The 23,171-nt window shown below is 38.8% G+C and overlaps 1 protein-coding gene and 1 non-coding gene across 4 annotated transcripts in view; both read right to left on the bottom strand.

The window, feature by feature from the left end:
- Window positions 1-2,964: 2,964 nt before the first annotated feature.
- Window positions 2,965-3,047, bottom strand: trnal-cag (transfer RNA leucine (anticodon CAG)). The gene has a single exon. It is a non-coding gene; the product is annotated as a tRNA-Leu (tRNA).
- A 2,568-nt stretch (window positions 3,048-5,615) lies between these two features.
- Window positions 5,616-23,171, bottom strand: part of trpc3 (transient receptor potential cation channel, subfamily C, member 3) — a 107,241-nt gene continuing 89,685 nt past the window's right edge. For all 3 annotated transcript variants that reach the window (XM_051658547.1, XM_051658545.1, XM_051658548.1), the window contains 3 exons: window positions 13,505-13,588; window positions 13,281-13,356; window positions 5,616-8,811 (listed from right to left, as the gene is read on the bottom strand). In XM_051658547.1, coding sequence (XP_051514507.1) covers window positions 8,669-8,811; window positions 13,281-13,356; window positions 13,505-13,588 — 303 coding nt within the window. In that variant the 3' untranslated portion in view covers window positions 5,616-8,668. The remainder of the gene's footprint in view (window positions 8,812-13,280; window positions 13,357-13,504; window positions 13,589-23,171) is intronic.

Consider the following 23,171-nt stretch of genomic DNA (forward strand, 5'->3'; position numbering starts at 1 on the left):
CAATTTGGAATGCCCAATTCCCAATGCGCTCTCTAAGTCCTCATGGTGGCATAGTGACACCTCAGTCCTGGTGACGGAGGACGAATCTTAGTTGCCTCCACGTCTGAGACCGTCAATCTGTGCATTTTATCACATGGCTTGTTGAGCGTGTTACTGTGGAGACATAGTGCATGTGGAGGCCCACGCTATTCTCTGCGGCATCCATGCACAACTCACCACATACCCCACCGAGTGCGAATCACATTATAGTGACCACGAGGAGGTTACCCCATGTGACTCTACCCTCCCTAGCAACCGGGCCAATTTGGTTGCTTAGGAGACCTGGCTGGAGTCACTCAGCACACCCTAGATTCGAACTCACGACTCCAGAGGTGGTAGTCAGCGTCAATACTCACTGAGCTACCCAGGCCCCTCCAATTGTGTTTTTTTACTTTTAAGTTACTTTCTAAAACACTTTTGCTCAACAAATTCAAAATGATTTCAATATTTCTTTATTGTTCATTGTTGCATGCAAGACATACACTCAATCACACGTTTCTCCCTTACAATGATTCGTTTTGGGCAGGGTAACAGATTACATATTTAAAATACAAAATATAAGTAACTGTATTCCACTACAGTTACAATTTAAATCATTGGTATTTAGAATACAGTTACATTCAAAAAGTATTTTGATTACTGAAGAGATTACTTTGATTTTATTGTCATTTGTTTCATTTAATATTTATTCTTTTCAGATGGAGAACATTTATACATATAAATGATGCGATCCAAAGTGCATTTGAACAGCGGTGAAACACTTTCTTATGATGTGTTACATTTATACGAGCAGACAGAGAAGTAAGTTTGAAGTAAGTTTGGAGCAGAAGAAATAGAAATAAACCTTGTGTAAATTGTCAGCTTTACGCTAAGCTAAAATGCTATTTCTAGCCTTTTTACATGCACATGTTACCAGTCACAATCATATTTTTTTATCAAGAAAATACACGTTGGATCATAATTTCTTTTTTTCTAGTAAGACCTTTGATATTAGGGCAAAAATCATATTCTTGATGATAATTTTTGTATTGTTTACCTGTAAAAATATCTAAAAATCCTTAAAACAAGATCAGTTTGATTTATCTTGTTTCAGAAACAACACTGCATATACACCCGGTCCCCAATTAGCCTGATGGGGCGCGCGAGGGATAAAGGCTGCCGGGGACGACAGTTCGAGAGAGAGAGAGTGAATTGCATGCAGCTGTACTGTGTGTTTTCAGTTGTGTGTTTTGGTTGTGTTTTTTGGTTAATAAATTGTTATTTAAGTTGTCAAGCCGGTTCTCGCCTCCTCCTTTCCACTAAACTCCCTTACAAAGATCAATTTGATTCATCTTGTTTTAGAAACAACACTGCATAAGATATTTAGGTTTTTCAGAGAATGTATTTTTAACGTGTATTTTGTCTTACTGTACTGGCAGAGTTTTTATAGTCAAAACAAGTGAAAAAATCTACCAGTGCTGAAGAAGTAATCCAAAGTATTTAGAATACGTTACTGACCTTGAGTAATCTAACGGAATACGTTACAAATTACATTTTACAGCATGTAATCTGTAGTGGAATACATTTCAAAAGTAACCCTCCCAACCCTGGTTATGGGGCGCACGGCCTTCAGATGTCACAGAAACACAAACAGTCTTACATATGAACACAATTCATGTTTTACATTCTACATAAATAATACTCTGTAAGACATATGTGTAACCCAAGTAATGTGATTAAAAGTAACTAAATTGATTGAAAGTCAGTAACTGTAATCTGATAGAATTTAAAATGTAATGCATTCCACTAATTTTTGAAAATAAAAAAATGGATTAGCTACTAATTACACAACACTATGTAAAATACATTCAATTGTGCATACATCTCTGCAGTTAAGAAGTTGTATTATAAATATACTGTATGTGTGAAGTATATCTGCCTTTTGGCATTGAATAACTTAAATCGGTTGACCACTTAACATAAGTCACAACTAAAAACGGATAAATGGCAAGTCCTGACAATATTTTATCATAAAAAAAGATCATGATATAGAGGGTGTAATGAATATCTTAAGGGTTGGTTTAGACCCACAACACTAGTTTTATTCATATGAATTTTCATCATATTGTTTACTGAAAAATATGCTTTATCATGATGACAAGAAATGTGTTCAGAGGCGAGGCAACGGACACCACAGAATTCAATTCAGGATACAACCAAACATTCCAACCAAGACTAGCAACAGGAAATGTATTTTCTTTCTTTCTTTTTCAATTGTCATTGTGCAACATCACAAATGTGTTGCAGAAAGTATGCTTCAATTACTGAGATCAGATTACAACAGCATTTCATACCTAATGTTACAGTTCTTGTTTAACACCATCTTTGTATTTTTGTAAATACAGTATATATATATATATATATATAGTAGCCTAATAGGAAAGGGGACCAGAGCTAATTGTCACACTTTCTACTTAAAATGTTCCAGCTGGGAAACGCTCATTTAAAACTGTCCAACAATTTGCACATAGTCATATAATGAACATTGCAAGAAAGGAAAACTATGTAAACCAAGAACTGTAACATTATAGCTTGGGTATTGAATGTTGTTTTGGTCATCTGAACTCTGCAAGCTGAAGCATGCTTTCTGTTGTGTGACAGTGACAATAGAAATGAAAAAAGAAGAGGAAAAAAAAGACAAAACCCTATAGATATTTCAAAGTTTTGTTGTCTCATTAAATATATAGGCTTTACAGTGCATGCAGACAAATAGACAGAATACAGTGTCCACATGTGTAGATGTTGTGAAGGTTGAGTTGTAGCTACAGTCTAAATAAATTTCTTTAGCAGACCACATCACCCTCTGTTGGTCTATCTGGTGATGTTTTGTGTAGTTCTCACTGGAAATTATACTGCCAGGATCCTTTTTAAAGACAGAAGTTCTCATGTCAGAAGTGGGATTCGAACCCACGCCTCCAGAGAAGGCTACGACCTGAACGTAGCACCTTAGACCACTCGGCCATCTTGACACGAAAATTCTGAGAGTTCTACATTTAGAAAATGACCCAGGTTTAAATGAGAAAAAGTTGTTAAAACTATAAACCGTATGAGTGGCGTGCAATTTCAATGAGAAACGCGCAAATGACTACATTTGCTTATGTATCTTAAGCTTATGCTGTCTGCTTTGTGTGAAGCCAAGAACGGCAAACACTCGCCAGGAGTAATTTCATAATAAAAGTTTTTTCTTTTTAACTTGTAAGCACGTTTTTGGGTGCGCTCCATTCCGAAGGGCTCATCGCTATGTCCTAATCCTTTCGGAGGGTTTGCCCTCCAGAGTGTGAGCTTCAGAAGGTTTAAGGGTGTAGGGCTAAAAAATATCAGTCATTTGGAACACACTTCAGCGATAACTATCCAAGCCAAAGGAGCCGCTGCCGTCGCACAAAGTCTGACGCTAATGACCATCAGCTGTATCTAATCAGAAATTACACATGATTTTGCCTTACTAACTATTATCAGAATGCAAACCGAAAAGAAATGCTTTAAAACTTTTAGACTTTATGAAAAATAAGTTCCATATTTAAAATGTTGTTTTATTTGAAAAAATTTGAACCAAAAAAAAATTAAAAAAATAATCGATATAAAAATGTACAATAAACACTACCGGTCAAAAGTTTTGAAACACTTGACTGAAATGTTTCTCATGATCTTAAAAATCTTTTGATTTGAAGGGGTATGCTTAAATGTTTGAAATTAGTTTTGGAGACAAAAATATAATTGTGCCATCATATTAATTTATTTCATTATAAAACTAAAATTTAATTAAAAAAAAGAAAAGTTTTTGAAATTGATGACTTGGACCAAATAATAAAGAAAAGCAGCCAATAAGTGCCCAACATAGATGGGAACTCCTTCAATACTGTTTAAAAAGCATCCCAGGGTGATACCTCAAGAAGTTGGTTGAGAAAATGTCAAGAGTACATGTCTACAAATTCTAGGCAAAGGGTGACTACTTTGAAGATGCTAAAATATAACACAGTTTTGATTTATTTTGGATTTTGTTTAGTCACAACATAATTCCCATAGTTCCATTTATGTTATTCCATAGTTTTGATCACATTACTATTATTCTAAATGTGAAAAAAATAAAATTATAATAAAGAATGAGAAAGTGTTTCAAAATTTTTGACCGGTAGTGTATGTTAAATTATTAATTAAATAAATAAAATGCCACTGTGTATGCCACCTACAGAAACGCCCGTTATGAAGGGCCCTTCAAAGGGAGCAATTTATGAGCCCTTTGGATTGGACTACCCTTCAACATGGCGGCCACGATCGTTCCCACATTCGGAGGCGGATTCATCCCATTTGGAATGCAGGGTTTGTGATCCTGACAACAGAGCGCAACAGTCTGGTTCTGGAAGCAAAAATCCCATTCATTTTTTCCATAGCATTGATTTTCAACGAATAACTTATTCAACTTTACAGATAGACCCAGGGGTGGATTAACTATATAGGCAATTGGGCAAGTGCCCAGGGACACCATGACTCCAGGGGACACCAACTCAGGCCTGGCTAAAATAGAAATAGAATTTGTAACCCTTTCGCACGTGGGCAATTAGTTTTGTTTCTAGTGCTTGGAAAATCCACAACTGATGCCTATTAACAGCGTTGCAAAAAGAACATGCAAAATGAGTCTGATGTCTACTCTGCTATCGCGAAATCTTGAGTGATCAAACTTTTGAGCATGGCCATGGATGCATTTTCAGGGTTGAGGTAATGTTGCCTCTGTAGGCTGTGATCCTAGTAGGCTATTCATAGTGTTTTTTGAGTGGTCTATATACAATGAATTCAGTAAAAATGTATGTTAAATAAACACGTATTAATGGTTATATTTATGATATTAGTGTTTATTACAAAGCAGGAAATAAAATTAAAAAAAATCATATTTTTTGGTGTGTATGAGTTTTAGAAATATTTATAATAATTCTTAACATTAATATTAATAGTAATAAAGTTATGTCATTATATCAAAATGTGTAATGGATATGGGCCTGATTATTTTGTACTTCATGTTTTAGTAACTGTACTTGTTAAACACTAAACAATTAAGATAATGAAATTTCAGTGAGATTTAAATTAGCTAAAGGTTAGTCTAAGTCTCAGACAACATGAGATGCATGATGCATATTGCATAAAAAATGGCAAGAGCTGGCAGATAATCCATTCTGATTGGCTGGCTGCAATGCAAGTCTTGTGAGACAGAAGTGCACAGAATTTATTAGTTTATCAGGTAACAAAGTCTAGTTTAGAAGTCACCAGGCTGCTACAATGAGCACCTTTGAGGAAGAACTAGTTGAAAAGGATTTGATTTTTGATTAGATTTGTCAAAGCTTGCAAAGTTTATGGCATTGAAGCTCTGAAAGAAATCATATAGTATTTATAATTTAGGCTGCACATTCTCAAGTCATTCCAAACCCATATGACTTTCTTTCTTGTGCAGAACACAAAAGGCGATGTTTTGGTGAATACCAGAGCCCGTTTCTCATTTTAAAGCTTAAAAAAGACCCAAAAGTATCATACAAGTTATTTATGCGACTCATACGTTTTATTTCAAGACTTCTCAAGGCAGGTTCACAAGTGCTATGAGAGAAACTTATTCACAGTGGCATAGTGATATGATTTTGAGGGCTAAATTCCACATTTGGCCCAAAGGTTCTTGTTGTCTAGGATCATGACAATGAAATACACAAAACAGCACAGATGTAAATCTGTAATGCATAACCATACTTGTTTTAAAGGAAGCAACACTTTAGCAAACAGTGCATGTATTTACTCTTCCTGTATGTATTGGCTAGTCTGGATGATGGATCAGAATCGCTTTGGTCAAGGGTGAGTGCCCTTCCCCTTTATTCATTTTTCAAATCAGAACATTTGTTTGGCCTTTATGTAATAAGTTGGGATGTTTCAGCACTGAACATGGTGACCTTATTGTTATGTGCTCATGAGAAATTAATTTCGACAGCTGTTTTTGAAATAGATTTTTATATATAAAACAGATTAAAAATTTTAACTTAACAGTCTCAACTACAGCAATATTCTAAGGCTTATCTCTAAAATCATTTAATTGGTAATTATATGAACAATGCATAGCTTAAACATCTAATGAAATCAAAATAAAACACAAGCAAAAACAAAAGTTCACAAAGACATCAGAATTGCACATTTTAACACACACATTTTTTGTTTGATGAGCCCTGCCAGAGCAATCTGTGACACTACATATAGACTGGCCTACTGTTGCAGATATACAGTGTCTCTAATTAAATATACCATCTGTCGATTTTCATACGCATATATAATTTGCCAAGAAGAATTTAAGAGAATGCAGTTGCATTTTACAAAATCAAATAGCGCCCTCTATGGACCAAAATTAAACACATATGTCCACAAAAAAATTCTTCCGACTGACCAACGAATGGCTTTTTTTCTCAGCGTTCATGTTTAGGCAGTTCAGCAGCACTCATTGAGTTTGTTATTGGCGTTTAAAGAGTATAAAATGTTATGATCTGTATGAGCTAATATCGCGTTCAATGGGACACCAGTGAATTAACAGCACAAAACAAACTAAAAACATCTCAAAGGAATAGTTGCTAATTAAATTAACCAACACACATCTTAAAGGTAATGTTCACTCAAAAATGAAAATTCTCTCATCATTTAATCACCCTCATGCCATCCCAGATGTGTATGACTTTCTTTTTTCTGCAAAACACAAAGATTTTTTAAAATAATATTTCAGCTCTGTAGGTCCATTCAATGCAAGTGAATGATGACCAGATCTTTGAAGGTCCAAAAGGGGGCATAAAAGTATAAGACTCCAGTGGTTAAATCAATTTCTTCTGAAGTGATATGATAAGTGTGGGTGAGAATCAGGTCAGTATTTAAGTCCTTTTTTAACTGTAAATCTACACTTTCACTTTCACATTTAGCCACCTACTGGTTGGGGCTGGTCAAAGGTGGAGATTGAAAGTAAAAAGGACTTACAGGAAAATATTGATCAGTTTCTCACCTACACCTATCAAATCACTTCTGAAGATATGGATTTAACCACTTGAGTTGTATGGATTACTTTATGTCATTTTTGGACCTTCTGAATTCTGGTCACCATTCGCTTGCATTGTATGGACCTACTGAGCTGAGATATTCTTATAAAAATCTTAATTTGTGTTCTGCAGAAGAAAGAAAGTCATACACATCTAGGATGGTGTGAGGGTGATGAGAGAATTAGCATTTTTGGGTGAACTATCCCTTTAAAGCAGTAGTTTGCTCAAAGATTACAGTTCTGTCATAGTGGATTGTCTGGGCTATTTTTATGGTGATTTTATTGTTGTTGTTGTTTTTGAGCTTGACAGAATAAATCACTTGACTGAACATACTTTTACTGTATGTACAAAAGCAGGTCAGACAGCCTCCTTTTAATTTCCATGGAAAAAATAAATAAAAATCAGTTATGGAATGACAAGAGCGTAAGTAAATGATGACATAATTTTAATTTTGGGGTGAACAAACCCTGTTAACTAATATTCAGTTCACAAATTATGCATGTTAATCAAATAAAGACCATAAACATGGCCAATTGACTCTAGAAAAAAAAGTTGAAGTTCAAGACAACACGGACATATGAATAGATATTAAAAGTGCATAGATTTGTGCTAGAAGCTCTGAGATGTTTTGTACATTAAAAGAGGTTGGCAAGGAATGGCAAAGGATCTGTCAGGAATGGATATAGAAAGGATGCACAGGAAGGAAATCCCTGCCTAGGTTTTCTTTCTTTTTTTTTTTTTTTTTTTTTGGTGATCAGACGAGAGATACTGTACATTATGCTCACTGAATTACTCCTATTGGATAGAAAACACACTGAGCACTTATACCGTTATTTGCAATAAACAAAACCTGTTCATAAATTAAAAAATAAGAAAAAATTAATAGAACACATAGCTCAACAAATAAACAAATATATTAGATTTATATAATGGATATATTTATATATTTATAAATAAATACATACATAGGAATATATTTACTTAAAATAAGGTTTAACTACATCTAGAATGTCTTGATTCTTAAACAATAAATGTGCTGTCATGTGTTTAATAACTGAATGGACTAGTTGTATGTTAGTGGCTTAGAATGACTGTATTAACTAATTACGAAAACATTTTATTTTCCATTATGTAGCTTTGCTAATTTTCACATTAAAAATGTAAGCAGCAAGAATCCAGTTCAGTTCCACTACAACTCAACGTTGGCAAGTCAGTTCTGTGTAATGATGAGACTATGATGACAAGCATTTCATTGTCAATAAAGAATTGATGATCCAGGATGTGGGTGAAGCCAGCGACGCTCTAGTCCCACCACAAACTCACAGCACTGGTTGAGCCAGAGGATGACATGTCGACACATTCAAACAAACAGAACAATGTTTAGAAATCGCTACACAGCCACAGTGTTTATACTTTTCTGGAAGTCATTATGCGAATGGCTTACTTGCAAAATTATAGTCTCGGCGCATTTAAATGGAATAGGAGGAAGTGTTTTAACGTGTAAAAATAGCACACATCACCATTAATTAGCATGGAGAAGGCTGGAATCAGTGTGTAAAGACAGGCCGTGGGTTGAGTTTATCACTGAGTTTCTGTATCAGGAGAGAGAGCTCTTCTGTGGCTTGGGATTTTTCTTCCAGGAGTTCATATCGCAGACTGGATATATCCTGCTTTATCTCCTTCAGCTCACCTATAGAAGAGACATGAGTTATATCTATGAAAATGTGCATGTAGTAAATAAATCTGTAGAAGAGCATGTTATGGATTAAACTGTGTCAGCCCTCATTTCCAAATGAACATATAACATCTGCAATGACACCTACATTTACTCCAAGATAAATTAAAGCTAAGAACTGAACATTAATTCATTTATGTATTGATTCAAGTCATAGTAAAAGTGATAGTAAAATTCACAGCATCAAAATTATTGTGTTATGTGACGTTACAAACAGCTCTGTTCACTTTCGCTAATGTTATTAGATGTGTAATCGCTATTAAATGAAGTTCCCTATCTGTCACTCACTCGACGTTGTGTCGATGTAGTGACACTAGGGGACACTAGGGGTCACTCTTGAGAGCCCCGAACACCTCTGCTTTTTGAAAAAATGCCAATGGGAATTGGTGAGTGGAATTTGCATGCCACTCCCCCGGACATATGGGTATAAAAGGAGGTGGTATGCAACCACTCATTCAGATTTTCTCTTCGGAGCTGAGCGGTTGCATTCAGTGCACTGAATTCAATTCAAACTCAGTTCTCTTTGCCGTTCACCTAAAACTGCTGGATTTACGGTGCATTTCAGCGGCTTCTCCCCCTCTGCACCCGTGGAGTGCAGAGAACGCCCCTGGGTGCTTCGGCAGAGCAAAAGAGTATATTCTAAAAGAGTATATTTTCTTTCTAAAAGAGCAGCACACACGGAAACGTCTTTTGAAAGATGCCTTTCCATTTGTGTGTTTTTCCTGGTTGCGGTCATTATCTCTCCACTTCTGACGGCCACGATCGCTGTCTTACGTGTCTGGGCGCTGCCCACGTGGAGACATTGTTTGTGGATGGGTCTTGTCCTCATTGCGAGAACATGACCATGGCAACGTTGCGGTCGCGGCTTGCATTCGTTAGTCCTTCTACCTACGGGTATGAGGCCGTGCTGGTTAGCACTGGGGGCGATTTGGGGAACTCGATGGGAGCACCTCCGCCGGGTAAACCCCCACAGACCTCCCATTCCCAGAGGTTAGCACCATCCTTGGCTCAATCTGGTCGAGATGAGAGAGGCCGACAAGGCACGGTTCCTTAACGCCCCCATCTCCCAGGTTGGCCTATTCGGCGACACCGTCGAGGACTTTGCCCAGCAGTTCTCGGCGGTGAAGCAGCAGATGGAGGCCATTCAACACATCCTGCCCCGGCACGGCTCAAGACCCCGCACCCCGTCCTCCTGCAGCAACAGCACCGGCTCCGCCGCAGCCCGCCCCCGCAGCCCGGCGTGGAGCCCACCGCAGGAAGCAGACGCCACACGTCTCACGGCCGGCCGCCAAGGACCCTAGGAAGGCTTCGAGGTGCCCCTGAGACGGGCAACCCAGGGATGAGGAGATCTGCTTCTACAGAGCTGGTAGACAGACCACTCCATCACCCGGTGAAGGGCTGGGAGGAGAATCTTTTGTTTCATTTTTCGCCGCATGCCCAAGAGGCTGCAGTACCCAAAACTTCAACAAAAGCGTGGTTTTCTTGTTTCCTGTGTCACATGTCAGGTGCGCACGGGCCGTCGTCACAACCGCCGTCCACCGTCCCATTTCAGCAGGTTTGGCACTCCAGCGGCAGACCCCCCGCCCCTGCGCACCCAGCTGTGGCACAAATACGCCCACACCGGGTTGGCTCCGACGGACTGTGGGGACGATGTTCCTCCTCCCCCCACCTCGACCAATCTTATAGTGGGTATCAGGAGCCAGGTAAGTGCTACGATGTCCCTGGACTCAGCACGGCCACGGGGCTCGAGCCCCTGCGATGTGGCGCCTCAGGCTCCACCCTGCCACGAGGCCCCACCGACTGGTACGTCCAATGTGATTATTCCCTTGGTCCCCCTCGCCCGGAGTTTGGATGCATGGCTTGCGCTTTCCAACCCGTCGCGATGGCTGACCCGGACCGTCCGACTCGGCTACGCGATTCAGTTCGCCAGGCACCCTCCCAGGTTCAGCGGTGTCCGCTTCACCTTGGTGAAGGACGAGAATGCAGCTACCTTGCATGCGGAGATCGCGACCCTTCTGCACAAGCGCACGATAGAGCCTGTCCCTGCAGCCAAGATGAAGAAAGGGTTTTACAGCTTTTACTTCATCGTACCAAAAAAAGGCGGTTGGTTGCGGCCAATCTTGGACCTGTGAGTTCTGAACCGGGCCTTGCATAAACTCCCATTCAAGATGCTGATGCAAAAACGCATTTTAGCGAGCGTCTGGCATCAAGATTGGTTCGCGACGGTAGACCTGAAGGACGCGTACTTCCATGTCTCGGTTTTACCTCGACACAGACCCTTCCTGCAGTTTGTTTTCGAGGGCCAGGCGTACCAGTACAAGGTCCTCCCCTTCGGCCTGTCCTTGTACCCTCGCATCTTCACGAAGGTCACAGAGGCAGCCCTTGCCCCGCTAAGGGAAGTGGGCGTCCGCATACTCAACTACCTCGACAACTGGCTGATCCTAGCTCACTCTTGAGAGTTACTGTGTTCACATAGGGACCTGGTGCTCAGGCACCTCAGCCGTCTAGGGCTTTGGGTCAACTGGGAAAAGAGCAAGCTCTCCCCCGGATCAGAGCATCTCTTTTCTCAGCTTGGAGTTGGACTCAGTCTTGATGACGGTCGGTGCTGAACCCCTAGTGTCCCCTAGTGTCACTACATCGACACAATGTCTTGTTCCCTCCATCGGGGAACGGAGGTTACGAAAGTAACCAGGATGTTTTTCTCTTTTCAAGTGACTGAAATAATCGTTTGCCTTGATTCCAATTCACGGTGTTCACAGTTTTTAATCAAATTACTGTGTAATTTAACAATTTATTTTACAAAAAACTTTAGATAAATATGCATTACAATGTCACTCTTCATACCAGCCCATGTACAAATATTATCCATTCCGGTTATGAGAATATTTTGCCAAAAACCGGGTCGTTCATGGCAATCTCCAATTCATTCCAATGGGGAATTCTGCAAAGCTTGTCAGAGTGAGCGACCGTAACCAAGAATGGCGGAGCTTAGCGAAGGGACAATTCCGTACTGAGGCACTATGGCTGCCGTCGCATCATCCGGGTGGATGCTGCACACTGGTGGTTGTTGAGGAGAGTCCCCTGTTCACTGTATAAAGCGCTTTGAGTGTAGTGTCAGAAAAGTGCTATATAAATGTAACGTTCATTCATTCATTCATTCCTCTGATTTAAATCTCACGAGCCTTAAGGACACATATCAGTATTAGTTCTTGGTTTATTCCAAATCTGACATGATGACAAGTTCAAAAGAGCTAACTCATGAGTCATTTGTTCTGAAATTAGACTACACTGGTAGTGCTGTATCTTTCGCACTATAGAGTCAAAAGAATCGACTCATAAAAATCATTGGTTTAGGAATTAAACTACACTGGTTACTTTGTATGTCACATAAGTTTCAGGTATCTAAGCAAAGAGAACAATGATCACCGTAATGGTGACTTCAAATTAAACAACAAAATGACATCAGCAACACTAAATAGAGACAAACCTCTATTAATTCTCAGTAAATAACTTTTGCAGACATATAAAACAAACATCCTCACTCAACATATTGAAAGATTGTTGTCTAATAACATATTTTCTTTGCAGTTGATGTACATCTAATGTTGTGTGGCTGTAAGACAGATTTAATTGTTGTGGTGTGTGCTGGTTTGTTCTCTTGTTTTCTTGTTCTTGTTGTTCCTCTTTCCTTCAGTAGACTCTGCTTGTTAACATCAGGTGTCATCACTAACGATCAATCATCACTCAGAGAGTGTATCTACTTTATTTAATTATCTGCTGTAGATTCAACACTGCTTCAGTGTTAGTTTTAAACACCAGTGAGTGAGAACCATATAAACACCAGGAGTGTACATTTAACACTGGGGATTTTGCTGTGTATATGTTTCGCACTGTAGAGTAAACAAAAAAAAAAAAAAAAAAAAAAACAACTCAAAAGAGACATTAATTCGGGAATCATACACTGGTCTTGCTGTATATTTCTGGCTGCTGATTTAATAGCAGTGTTGCAGTCCCTCAGAGTGTAAGACAGGAAACACTGACAGACTATTTGAACACCGTATTCTGTCTGCATGAGCGGAAGAATACACGTTCCAGAACCATTAATGCAACCGAAAGTAATGAAAATCAGTCTGTTCGGTTCCCAACCCTAAATATAATTATAATTACAGTAAGCAAAATCTAAAGAAAACCATCATTGAGAATAACTGAAAATGCTTAACTGTCATTAAAATAATGTTCAAAATGGTTCGAAACATGGGTGTGAGATTCACCCTAATATAAACATATACAGATCTTAAGTAGCATCGTGACATCATTGTCATGAATATATATATTATTTATTATACAGTCCTTTCATTAAACAATTTGTTTTAAGCAGTGGCAGCAGTGAGAAATCTCAAGAATGTCACTCAGTCAAACTTCACCTTCATTCACTTCATCATTCTCCTTGTCCACTTGTGCTTTCAGGACGTAGCGTTTGATGAGACGTTTCATAATTTGCTGTTAGCAGGGAAAACAAATTCACACAAAAGACAGATCAGAGAAACTGATAAGGTTGAAATCTGCAGTGACGATGCATCATGAGAGAGAGAGAGAGAGAGAGAGAGAGAGAGAGAGAGAGAGAGAGAGAGAGAGAGGGTGGTCTTGCCTGATAGCGTGTTGGTTGATTTAGGATGCTGTTGAAGCTGTGAGATTCTGGGATCCTCATACTGGTCTGGGTGAAGAGGTTCAGCTGCAAGCATCCATAAATATTCATTATTGATCAATATTCATAAAGCTATACATCACTGAAACTCTCATAGGTTTCTACAATTGGTTGGCGTTGTCTCAATACTAAAATTTCTGTAGTCATATAGGGCAAATCGTAAATGTCAGTTATTTCCCTTGATAATGTAATCACAATTTCGATTATTAGAATTCACATTAAAATACTTATGTTGTGCGAGGCAAATGCAAGTCTTGTTCTCTATATTGACTCCACTTCCAGAAACAAGCTGAGAACCGATTTATTTAATTACTTCATTGCTATTAAAGGGATAGTTCACCCAAAAATGAAAATTCTCTCATCATTTACCCTCATGTCATCTGAGATGTGTATGACTTTTTTTTTTCTAAACACAAATAAAGATTTTTAGAAGAATTTCTCAGCTCTTCTGGTCCATACAGTGCAAGTGAATGGGTGCCAAAATTGTGAAGCTCCAAAAATCACATCAGCCTAAAAGTAATCCATACGACTCTAATTGTTACATATACATATCTTCAGAAGTGATATGATAGATGTGGGTGATAAACAGATCACTTTCACATTTTTCTTCTTATGTTTTTGGTGATTCATATTCTTCATGAATATGAAGGCAGGGAGAAGAATTTCAAGCAAAAAAAAAAAAAAAGCAAAAAAACAAACAAAAATGAATGAAATATTGATCTGTTTCTCACCCACACATATCAGATCACTTCTGAAGACATGGATTAAAACACTGGAGTCAGATGGATTACTTTTATGATGCCTTTATGTGCTTTTTGGAGCGTCACATTTTTGGCACCCCTTCACTTGCATATGTACCTATAGAAATTTTCTTCTAAAAATCACAATTTGTGTTCTACTGAAGAAAGAAAGTCATCCACATCTGGGATGGCATGAGGGTGTGTAAATGATGAGAGAATTTTTATTTTTGGTTTAACAATCCCTTTAAAGGGGTCATGTCATGAGAAATCGAACTTTCCTTGATATTTTGACAGATAAGAGGTCTTTCTACTATAAAAACCTACTGTAAATTTCAGAACTCAAAATTTAATCCCCAATGCGATAAAAGCATTTAATGAGACCAAGCTGCCAAAACGCCTCATTTTCTACTTACATAATATTGAGGTGTCACAAATGGTACTCATTAATTCATGACCGCCTCTACAGCAACAACATCAACGCCTACTTTACATAATCACACCCTTGGCCCCGCCCACTGGGGCTCAGTTCGTAAACAGAGAGAGAGAGAGGGTAGGACAAACAGTGTGGCCTAGTGTGGTCTAACTATTACTGAACACCAAATGGGACCCATCTGGACTATTTTGGATTATTTTGTAATATAAATATGGACTACATAGACATCTTTGACTGTTGTCTCTGGCACCGATTTTAAAAGATGCGGTGTCACTGTCAAATTACAACTCAGTTTTAAGCCATTTGGTTACATTCAGCTGCTGCCACTTGTTGTTGTGTGCAGAAGCTGCTTAACATACTGTTCTTTTGCCTATCTGTGCTATTTTTAATGTTGGTGTATTTAAAAATACACTAAATGGACAACTTTAACCGTTTTGATGCATTTCTGATGATGTGCATCTCAGTACAGGATGATACTGGAAACTGGATGTGTGCGTCTTCATTGTGCTTTGGACTAGGTATGTGACTCATGTGGATGTGCCGTCTTCAGCGTATTTTAGCGTGGATTGCTTGTGAATAAGTCATAAAACGATTCAAGCTCCGCAAAGCAATTGTCATTGAAGAATGTGGCAGTTAAAAACACTGTTGGACCTGATCAAAAACAGTAAACAGTTCCATTCATGAATATTTGAAATGTCATGACTGTTTGATAGTTTATGGTGCTAAAACCTTGTCTACACCGAGTGCGTCACTTGACTCGACGCAATGACTTGAGGCTGTCTACACCAGGAATGTCGAGACAAACTTTCTAAAATGTTTATTTGTGTTGTTGTTAACAGTAGTACCACCAGCGCGTGCAGTGAAAATGGAACGGGAGATCTGTTTACTGTTTACTGCAGGGGACACTTCTATGGTAGACAGCAACATTGATTATAATGGGTTCTATTGCTTTTGACGCGACTTGCCTCTCGTGTCCAGTTGTGCTTGAGATGAACAGTTTAATATATTTGGATGCAATTTGTTGGATCTGTGTTGTGTGTAAACCCTGAAATGTAGTTTTATAATATTGTGGGGTTGTTCATTCTCTTCCAAATGAATTTCAAATATGGATGAATTTGAGGGACTGCAAAATGTGAGCCAATCAGAACAGTGGGCATTTTCGTTGCCGTATAAAGGAGGATCTGAGGCAAAAATCAAGCTTTTAGACAGAGGGCCAGAGACAGGGTGGGAAATTATCATATATTACTAAATTATGACTGTTTTGGTGAAAAAAAAAAATATATATCACTAACGTTATCAGTGGACCTCAGGGATGATAATAAAACTATAGAAAAAAAGAGCATTTCATAACCCCTTTAAATTGTTACTGTATATTATAATGGGATTGATCTGGTATTGTCACGCCATTACTGATAGGCGTATGGACATGTCTGTGATTGTTTACAGTGCTCAACCACTGAAAAAAATTGCAAATGCAATGGGAGTAGATGTAAATGGAATGCTGTAATTGACACTTTCCACAAATTGTTAACTGCAGCAGCTGTAATTGTAATCTTGATTATCTTTTCGATTAATTATGCTGCCCTAATGGTTTCAACATTTTATATTTTCCTATATTCATTAAAATAAGCCTTTTAAGTAAATCATAGATAAACAATTCCAAATGATTTCTGGTTTTGGGTGAGAAACAGATCAATATTTAAGTCCTTTTTTTCTTTAAATCTCCACCTGTGACAATCCCCGGTAGCAATATGCACAAAGAATGCAAATTGGAGATTTATGGTAAAAAAACAAAACAAAAGCACTTAAATACTGATCTGTTTCTCTCACACACCCATCATATAGCTTCAGAAGACATGGATTTAACCACTGAAGTCTTATGGACTACTTTTATGCTAACTTATGTGATTTTTTTGACCTTCTAAGTTCTGGTCACCATTCACTTGCATTGTATGGACCTACATAGCTAAGAAATTCTTCTAAAAAATCTTCAATTGTGTTCTTCTGAAGAAAGAACATCATACACATCTGGGATGGCATGAGGGTTGGTGAATGATGAAAGAATTTTTTTTTTTTTTGGGTGAACTATTTCTTTAACAAATGATTATAAAAACGGCCACCAGATGGCCTAAGACACCACTAAAATGTTGTACAATGATAAAATAATTTCTCAGTAGTTTTACAACTCATACTGAAACAACAGATTGAAAGAACTGTCTGTGCTTGGGTAAAAATAAAACAAATCCGATGTGGCTATTATTGAACTAATAACAGCAGGACTTTCACAGTCAGATTCTGTGTCACCTCAACCTGCCACCTTATATAAACACTTCCATGATGCTCACACGGCCAATTCAATGTGTGACATCTTAAAACAACTGCCAGACAAACACATAAGCCCCTCTCTTCTGTTTCCTGTAGATGGTGCCCCTGAACACATTGCGTGTCTGATCTTCAATTACATAACCCCTGCGGGAGAAGATCACTTGATCACAGTGAATTAAATCGAAGCTGAAAACAAGCAGGGCTCTGCCACATATGAATCACAGTAATGTGTCTTTTCGCGCTGTGGACATGTGCTTGAAGTATGAAAGTAGATTAAACCATATAAACCAATGAGCACCTCTCAACTCTTCATCAAAGGGGGTCGCCTGTCGCTCTCTTTCCCTTGCTGCATTTAAATGGCATTGATTCGCTCTGCAGGCTACACAAGGACAGAACTGTACGTCTTTTCTCTAAGAAATGCTAAAAACAGGTTGTCCTTGGGAAATGTCAATAAGGTAATGAAATACAGAGGTCCTATGTGGTCCTTATTGGACAGAGAGATAATTGTTTGAGATATATTCTCACTGGAAAAAAATACGTTTATGAACTGATAATCTGCCGTTTTACGATTTGTGTGAAAGTAAATAAAAGTCATTGTTGTAGCACCACTAGTGTTCATTTCACCAGGAATCTGCTGAGATACGTACATAGAGTCGTGGAAAATAATTTTGCAAAGATATAGGTATAGTACTGAGATTCTATGTAACCAGTTTGGAGATATCATGCTCCATTCAAATGCTCAACTGCCCACTTTATAATAGGTGTCTAAAAATGTATTAAACTCTGATGCATTTTTGGGCTGCTGCCTGCAATTTTTCACACTCAGATTTAAAAGCTCACCATTCACACACACTGTGGACTAAATGCAAAAAAAAATAAAAAATAAATAAACATCAAATTTTTTCAGAAAACCACCCAAATAAAAAATACTCCAATTATTCATAAATAATATTGTATGTGTATATAATCTTATGATTAAACCGATTTTGTAAAATAGTTTTGTTTTGTTGTCAATTTTGTAAGCATGTCATTCTGGTTCTGCTCACTCTCTCACTTTAAAAAGTCTTATTTTGTCCCACTAGATGGAAGCAAGTACTATAATTGTTTTTATTTTCTCAAACACATTCAACCACAACATACAGATCTGAAATGTAGGTGGCGTTCTAACGCATTTTAGCCATAACAGATTTGCTTGTCCATAGACATTCAGTCTAATTTTCAGTTTATGCACCACCCAAAGTTTTTAGCTATTTGGGGCTTACAGCAGCAATAACAGGTCCATAAAAGAGATGTATGTATTTGATGACTTTCAGAAATCATATTTCATTTTGTGATTCTTTTGAAAATCTTTCAAACTGTGGTATTAGGGAAAAATAAAGTATACAGGCTCATTACTGAGAATGAGAGCTTTCATTTGATATATGACTTGTCCATTTAAGTGCCACGTGAAAGACTTTTATATTCAAATTAACATTTCTACCCCATTACCTCTAGGGGGCGCTAATTTGTGAAGCAAATGTTTTCAGGCCTTATTTTTTTTAAAACATGAATGCAAAAGTGTTGGTATTCTCTGAAAAGTTCAGATTCTAAGCTTTCAAATGATACCTCATATGACTGACCTATGTATACGGAGTCACGATCCTGGTGAATTAGCCAGTTTGTTCTGTTTGTTTTGTTTTTCTCTCCCTCATGTGTCTCAGGTGCTGCTGGCATGCATGATGACCTGGTGGACCTGGCCATCCAAGTGGATCAGTGCCTGACACTGCATCGCCACCGTTGCCGTTCTCCACCTGCCCGGGTGGCTGACCGCCATACCCAGTCCACTGTTCCAGCCAGGCCATCGGAATCACGGTCTGAGGCAGAGGCCATGCAGATTGGGAGGACTCAGCTTTCTCCGGAGGAGAAGCAGCGATGCCTCACCCAAGGACTCTGTTTGTATTGCGCCCATCCTGGCCATGTCTCTGTCTCCTGTCCAGTAAAAAGCCACCCGCTCATCAGTAGGCAGGGGGTTACTGGCGAGTGCAACACCCCTGAGTAAAACCCCCGGACTACAGACTCTTCTCCTTGCCGGACTGCAGTACGGATCAACCAGTCACGCTCTTTCCGCATTGGTGGATTGTGGAGCCGAAGGGAATTTTCTGGACATCGACGAGGCTCCAAGTGGCAAGTTCTGGTGGTCCAGTTGGACAAATCTATCACAGCCTATATCATCAGTGGCACGCCCCTGACCTTCGTCACCCATTCCACCAAGCCAGTTACCTTTGTCTCCGGCAATCATTCGGAACAGTTATTCTACCTGGCCCAGTCTCCATTGGCACCAGTAGTGTTGGGTTCCTCTGGTTGGTAATGCACAACCCACACATAGTCTTGTCAACCAATACTGTTCTTGCTTGGAGTTCGTACTGTTTGTCTCACTGTCTTAACTCTGCTGTCTCCCCTGTCCAGTCTTGTGTTTCATTTCAGGATGTATCGATGGATTTATCTGGAGTACCGTTGGCATATCATGACTGATGGGTGGTGTTCTGTGTTATGGACCCTGCCAAGGTCAGAGCCATCTCTGATTTGCCAACCCCAGATTCCCGCTAGGCCTTGCAGAGGTTTCTGCTAATTTTTATCGTAGGTTTATTCGTAACTACAGCTAACTCACTGCACCTCTTACGGATCTCACCTCCACCCGCACTGACTTTTGTTGGTCTCCGTGAGACAAAGCCATGTTTTCTAAATTAAAGAAGCATTTTATCACCACTCCCATTCTTAGTACTCCTGACCCTTCATGTCAGTTTGTGGTGGAGGTGGATGCGTCGGAATTTGGGGTTGGAGCGGTTCTGTCACAGTGTTCTTCCTCAGATGGAAATGACTCTAAAATTACAGCCATCCGTGTGCTTTTTCTCACACCGCTTAACCCCAGCTGAATGAAATTACGACGTTGGTAACAGAATTGCTGGCTGCCTGGCTGGCTTTGGGCGAGTGGCATCACTGGTTAGTGATCTGGACTGATTATAAGAACCTAGAGTACATCCATAGCGCTAAGCACCTTAATTCTAGACAGGCTTGCTGGGCACTATTTTTCATCAGGTTTGACTTTGTTCTCTCATATCGTCCGGGCTCTAAGAACATTAAACCCGATTTGTTTAATGATAATGATAAATAATTGATGTTTCGAAGTCAAGACCTCTACCATCCCACTAGATACCATTCTACTCAACACTTGGGTGATGGGCATGGTATTCTGGGATGTGGAGGCCAAAGTCCGTGCTACGCTAAATAACACTACTCTTCCCACTATATGCCCAGCGATCTGTCATGGTCCCGGTGAATTTGCCGGTTTGTTCTGTTTGTTTTGTTTTTCTCTTCCTCATGTGTCTCAAGTGATGCTGGCATGCGTGATTGGAGTTTCCATGGGAACACTGATTGTTTCCATGGGAACGCTGATCATGCCACTAATTAGTGTGCTGACAGCACCTGTTCTCCGTTGATTCTCTGCCTATTTAAACCCTTCGTTGTGTCATGATTGTTGTTGTGTGTTCAAGTAACTCGCTTCACTCTCTCTGCCTCAGTTGGTCCTGTCTCGTGTATCTTTATTGGTTGCCTGTCTCTGCCCATGTGTCTGGAGTGTGGTTATCTCCCAGTTTGTTGCTGCACTTGTCCTTCTGCCCACACATTCTTCAACGGAGGATTCCTCACGGATCTCCTCCCTACTACCACGACGAATACATGCCTATGAACATACACTTCACAGAGGATTCCTCATGGATCTGCTCTCTATACGACCATGACACACACACATCTACGAACATATTCTACAAAATACTCAAACCAGCCCCTCTGGCACCACCAGTCATCCATGCAATTATCTAATCAGCCAATTGTGTGGCAGCAGTGCAGTGCATAAAATCACGCAGATACAGGTCAGGAGCTTCAGTTAACGTTCACATCAACCATCAGAATGGGGAAAAATGTGATCTCATTGATTTGGACCGTGGCATGATTGTTGGTGCCAGATGGGCTGGTTTGAGTATTTCTGTAACTGTTGATCTCCTGGGATTTTCATGCACAACAGTCTATAGAATTTACTCCGAACGGTGCCAAAAACAAAAAACATTCAGTGAGCGGCAGTTCTGTGGATGGTAACACCAGAAAATGGCCAGGCTGGTTCGAACTGACAAAGTTTATGGTAACTCAGATAACCCCTCTGTACAATTATGGTGAGAAGAATATAATCTCAGAATGCTATTCTGAGATGCGGGTTGGCTCTGTTTTGGCGGCACGAGAGGGACCTACACAATATTAGGCAGGTGGTTTTAATGTTGTGGCTGATCGGTGTATGTTTAAGCCCCACACTGTAAAATTACAATCAATTTACATTAATTTTGAATTGTTAACATTTATTTGAATTGAAAACAGTTATGAATAGTTCTGTTGTCACTATCAAAGATCATTGTGACATACTGGCAACCAGTAAACACCATAAGAGCAACACACACAGCAGAGATACATTTGAAAATAAGAGAAATATATCAACTACAAGCTCCAAACCACAGAAATGATTAGTAATAATGATTTGTTTACCATCTGATTGTCACGACTCACGATGTATTCGTACTTAGATTTATATAAGCATATTTATTTGTTGTTTAATTGGTTTTTACATCCATTTGCAGGACCTTTGTCCTCTCTGTGTCTTAACTGTACAGTCGAGTCAGAATTACTACTGTAATGACTCTAAAATGGGCACCTTACAAATCATACACATACTCATTTACAAACCAGCAGTATTCATCTCAATTACAGCATGTCTGAAAGTATAAATTCATGAATGCTTAGAATTGCCAACAACTCACCCTCTAGTGGCCGCAATGTCATGCTTCAAATGTTGAGCAAGTGCTCATTCATTAGAGCAGCAGTGTATGTGTGATTTCATGCGTGATACAATTGAAAAGAGATCGACCCTGAATCTTTGCACAACTGCAGATTTTAAGACGAAGATCGGCCAGTTTAGATCAGGGGCTGATCGATCGGTGCACCCCTACTGTATATGCAGGGGGTTTTCAACTTTAAACCATTTGCGTCATAAGTAAAATCAAGCCACTGGTCTAACACAGCATAAAAGATTTTTGAACACATTTTTACATTTAATTTAATTTTAATTTTCATAATTTTATTCTGTTTGAATATAATTAAAGAATTTATTTAATATGTATTACCACATAAGGGCTTAAACATAGTAATTTTTTGGTTTTATCTAGCTGAAGACACCAAAATTACCACCAGATTTAAGGGTTAAACCATCTGCAAAATCCCATTTTAACCTCATTTAAATGTTGTAATTACATGCATGCACTTTCAACTTTAATTAAGGAAAATGTAACAACACATTTATACACAATTAGTACATTGTATTAAATGCTTATTCTTATAATGTGAGTATAGACACCTAATATAAAGTGGGTCCCAATCTTCTTTTTCTATAGTAGCCTATACTATTCATATTTAAACATTATTGTTTCCTGCGCTCCTATTCTATACAAAGCTACTGCATATACACATACATTATTTACGAGTAGTGAGCGTGCAGTCTGAAATGAATGTAACGCATTACAGTGAATGCTGGAAGCACACAAACACAAACAAACAGTGCAACTACATGTAGAATGGAGTCTAATCATTAAAACATATGAAAAAACAGTATTGTGTAGTTTATTATGCAGTTAAAGCTGAAGTGTGTATCCTTTTTGAAGTTAAAATACTTTCCCCTATTCCAGCTTAACCTCTGCCAGTTAAGAGGTTAATACGCAGAGACAACAATAAGTTATGAGGAGCGTGTAAGCCATAATTGTTAAGAAACATCTTACGAACACTAGTGAAATTAAGATATTGATATAAACAAGTGAAATTCATTCATATGCATTATTGAAAATCTTACAAACACTAGTGAAATGACTACTATGACATAAATATTAGTGAAATTAATTTATATGTATTATTGAAATGTTTCTTACAACCCCAATTCTTAAAAAGTTGGGACAGTATGAAAAAATGCTAATAAAAACAAAAAGGATTGATTTGTCAATTATATTCACCCTTTGCTATATTGAAAGCTCTACAACTAAAC

Source organism: Myxocyprinus asiaticus, chromosome 27 (assembly GCF_019703515.2).
Source record: "Myxocyprinus asiaticus isolate MX2 ecotype Aquarium Trade chromosome 27, UBuf_Myxa_2, whole genome shotgun sequence".
Taxonomy (NCBI): Eukaryota; Metazoa; Chordata; class Actinopteri; order Cypriniformes; family Catostomidae; genus Myxocyprinus; species Myxocyprinus asiaticus.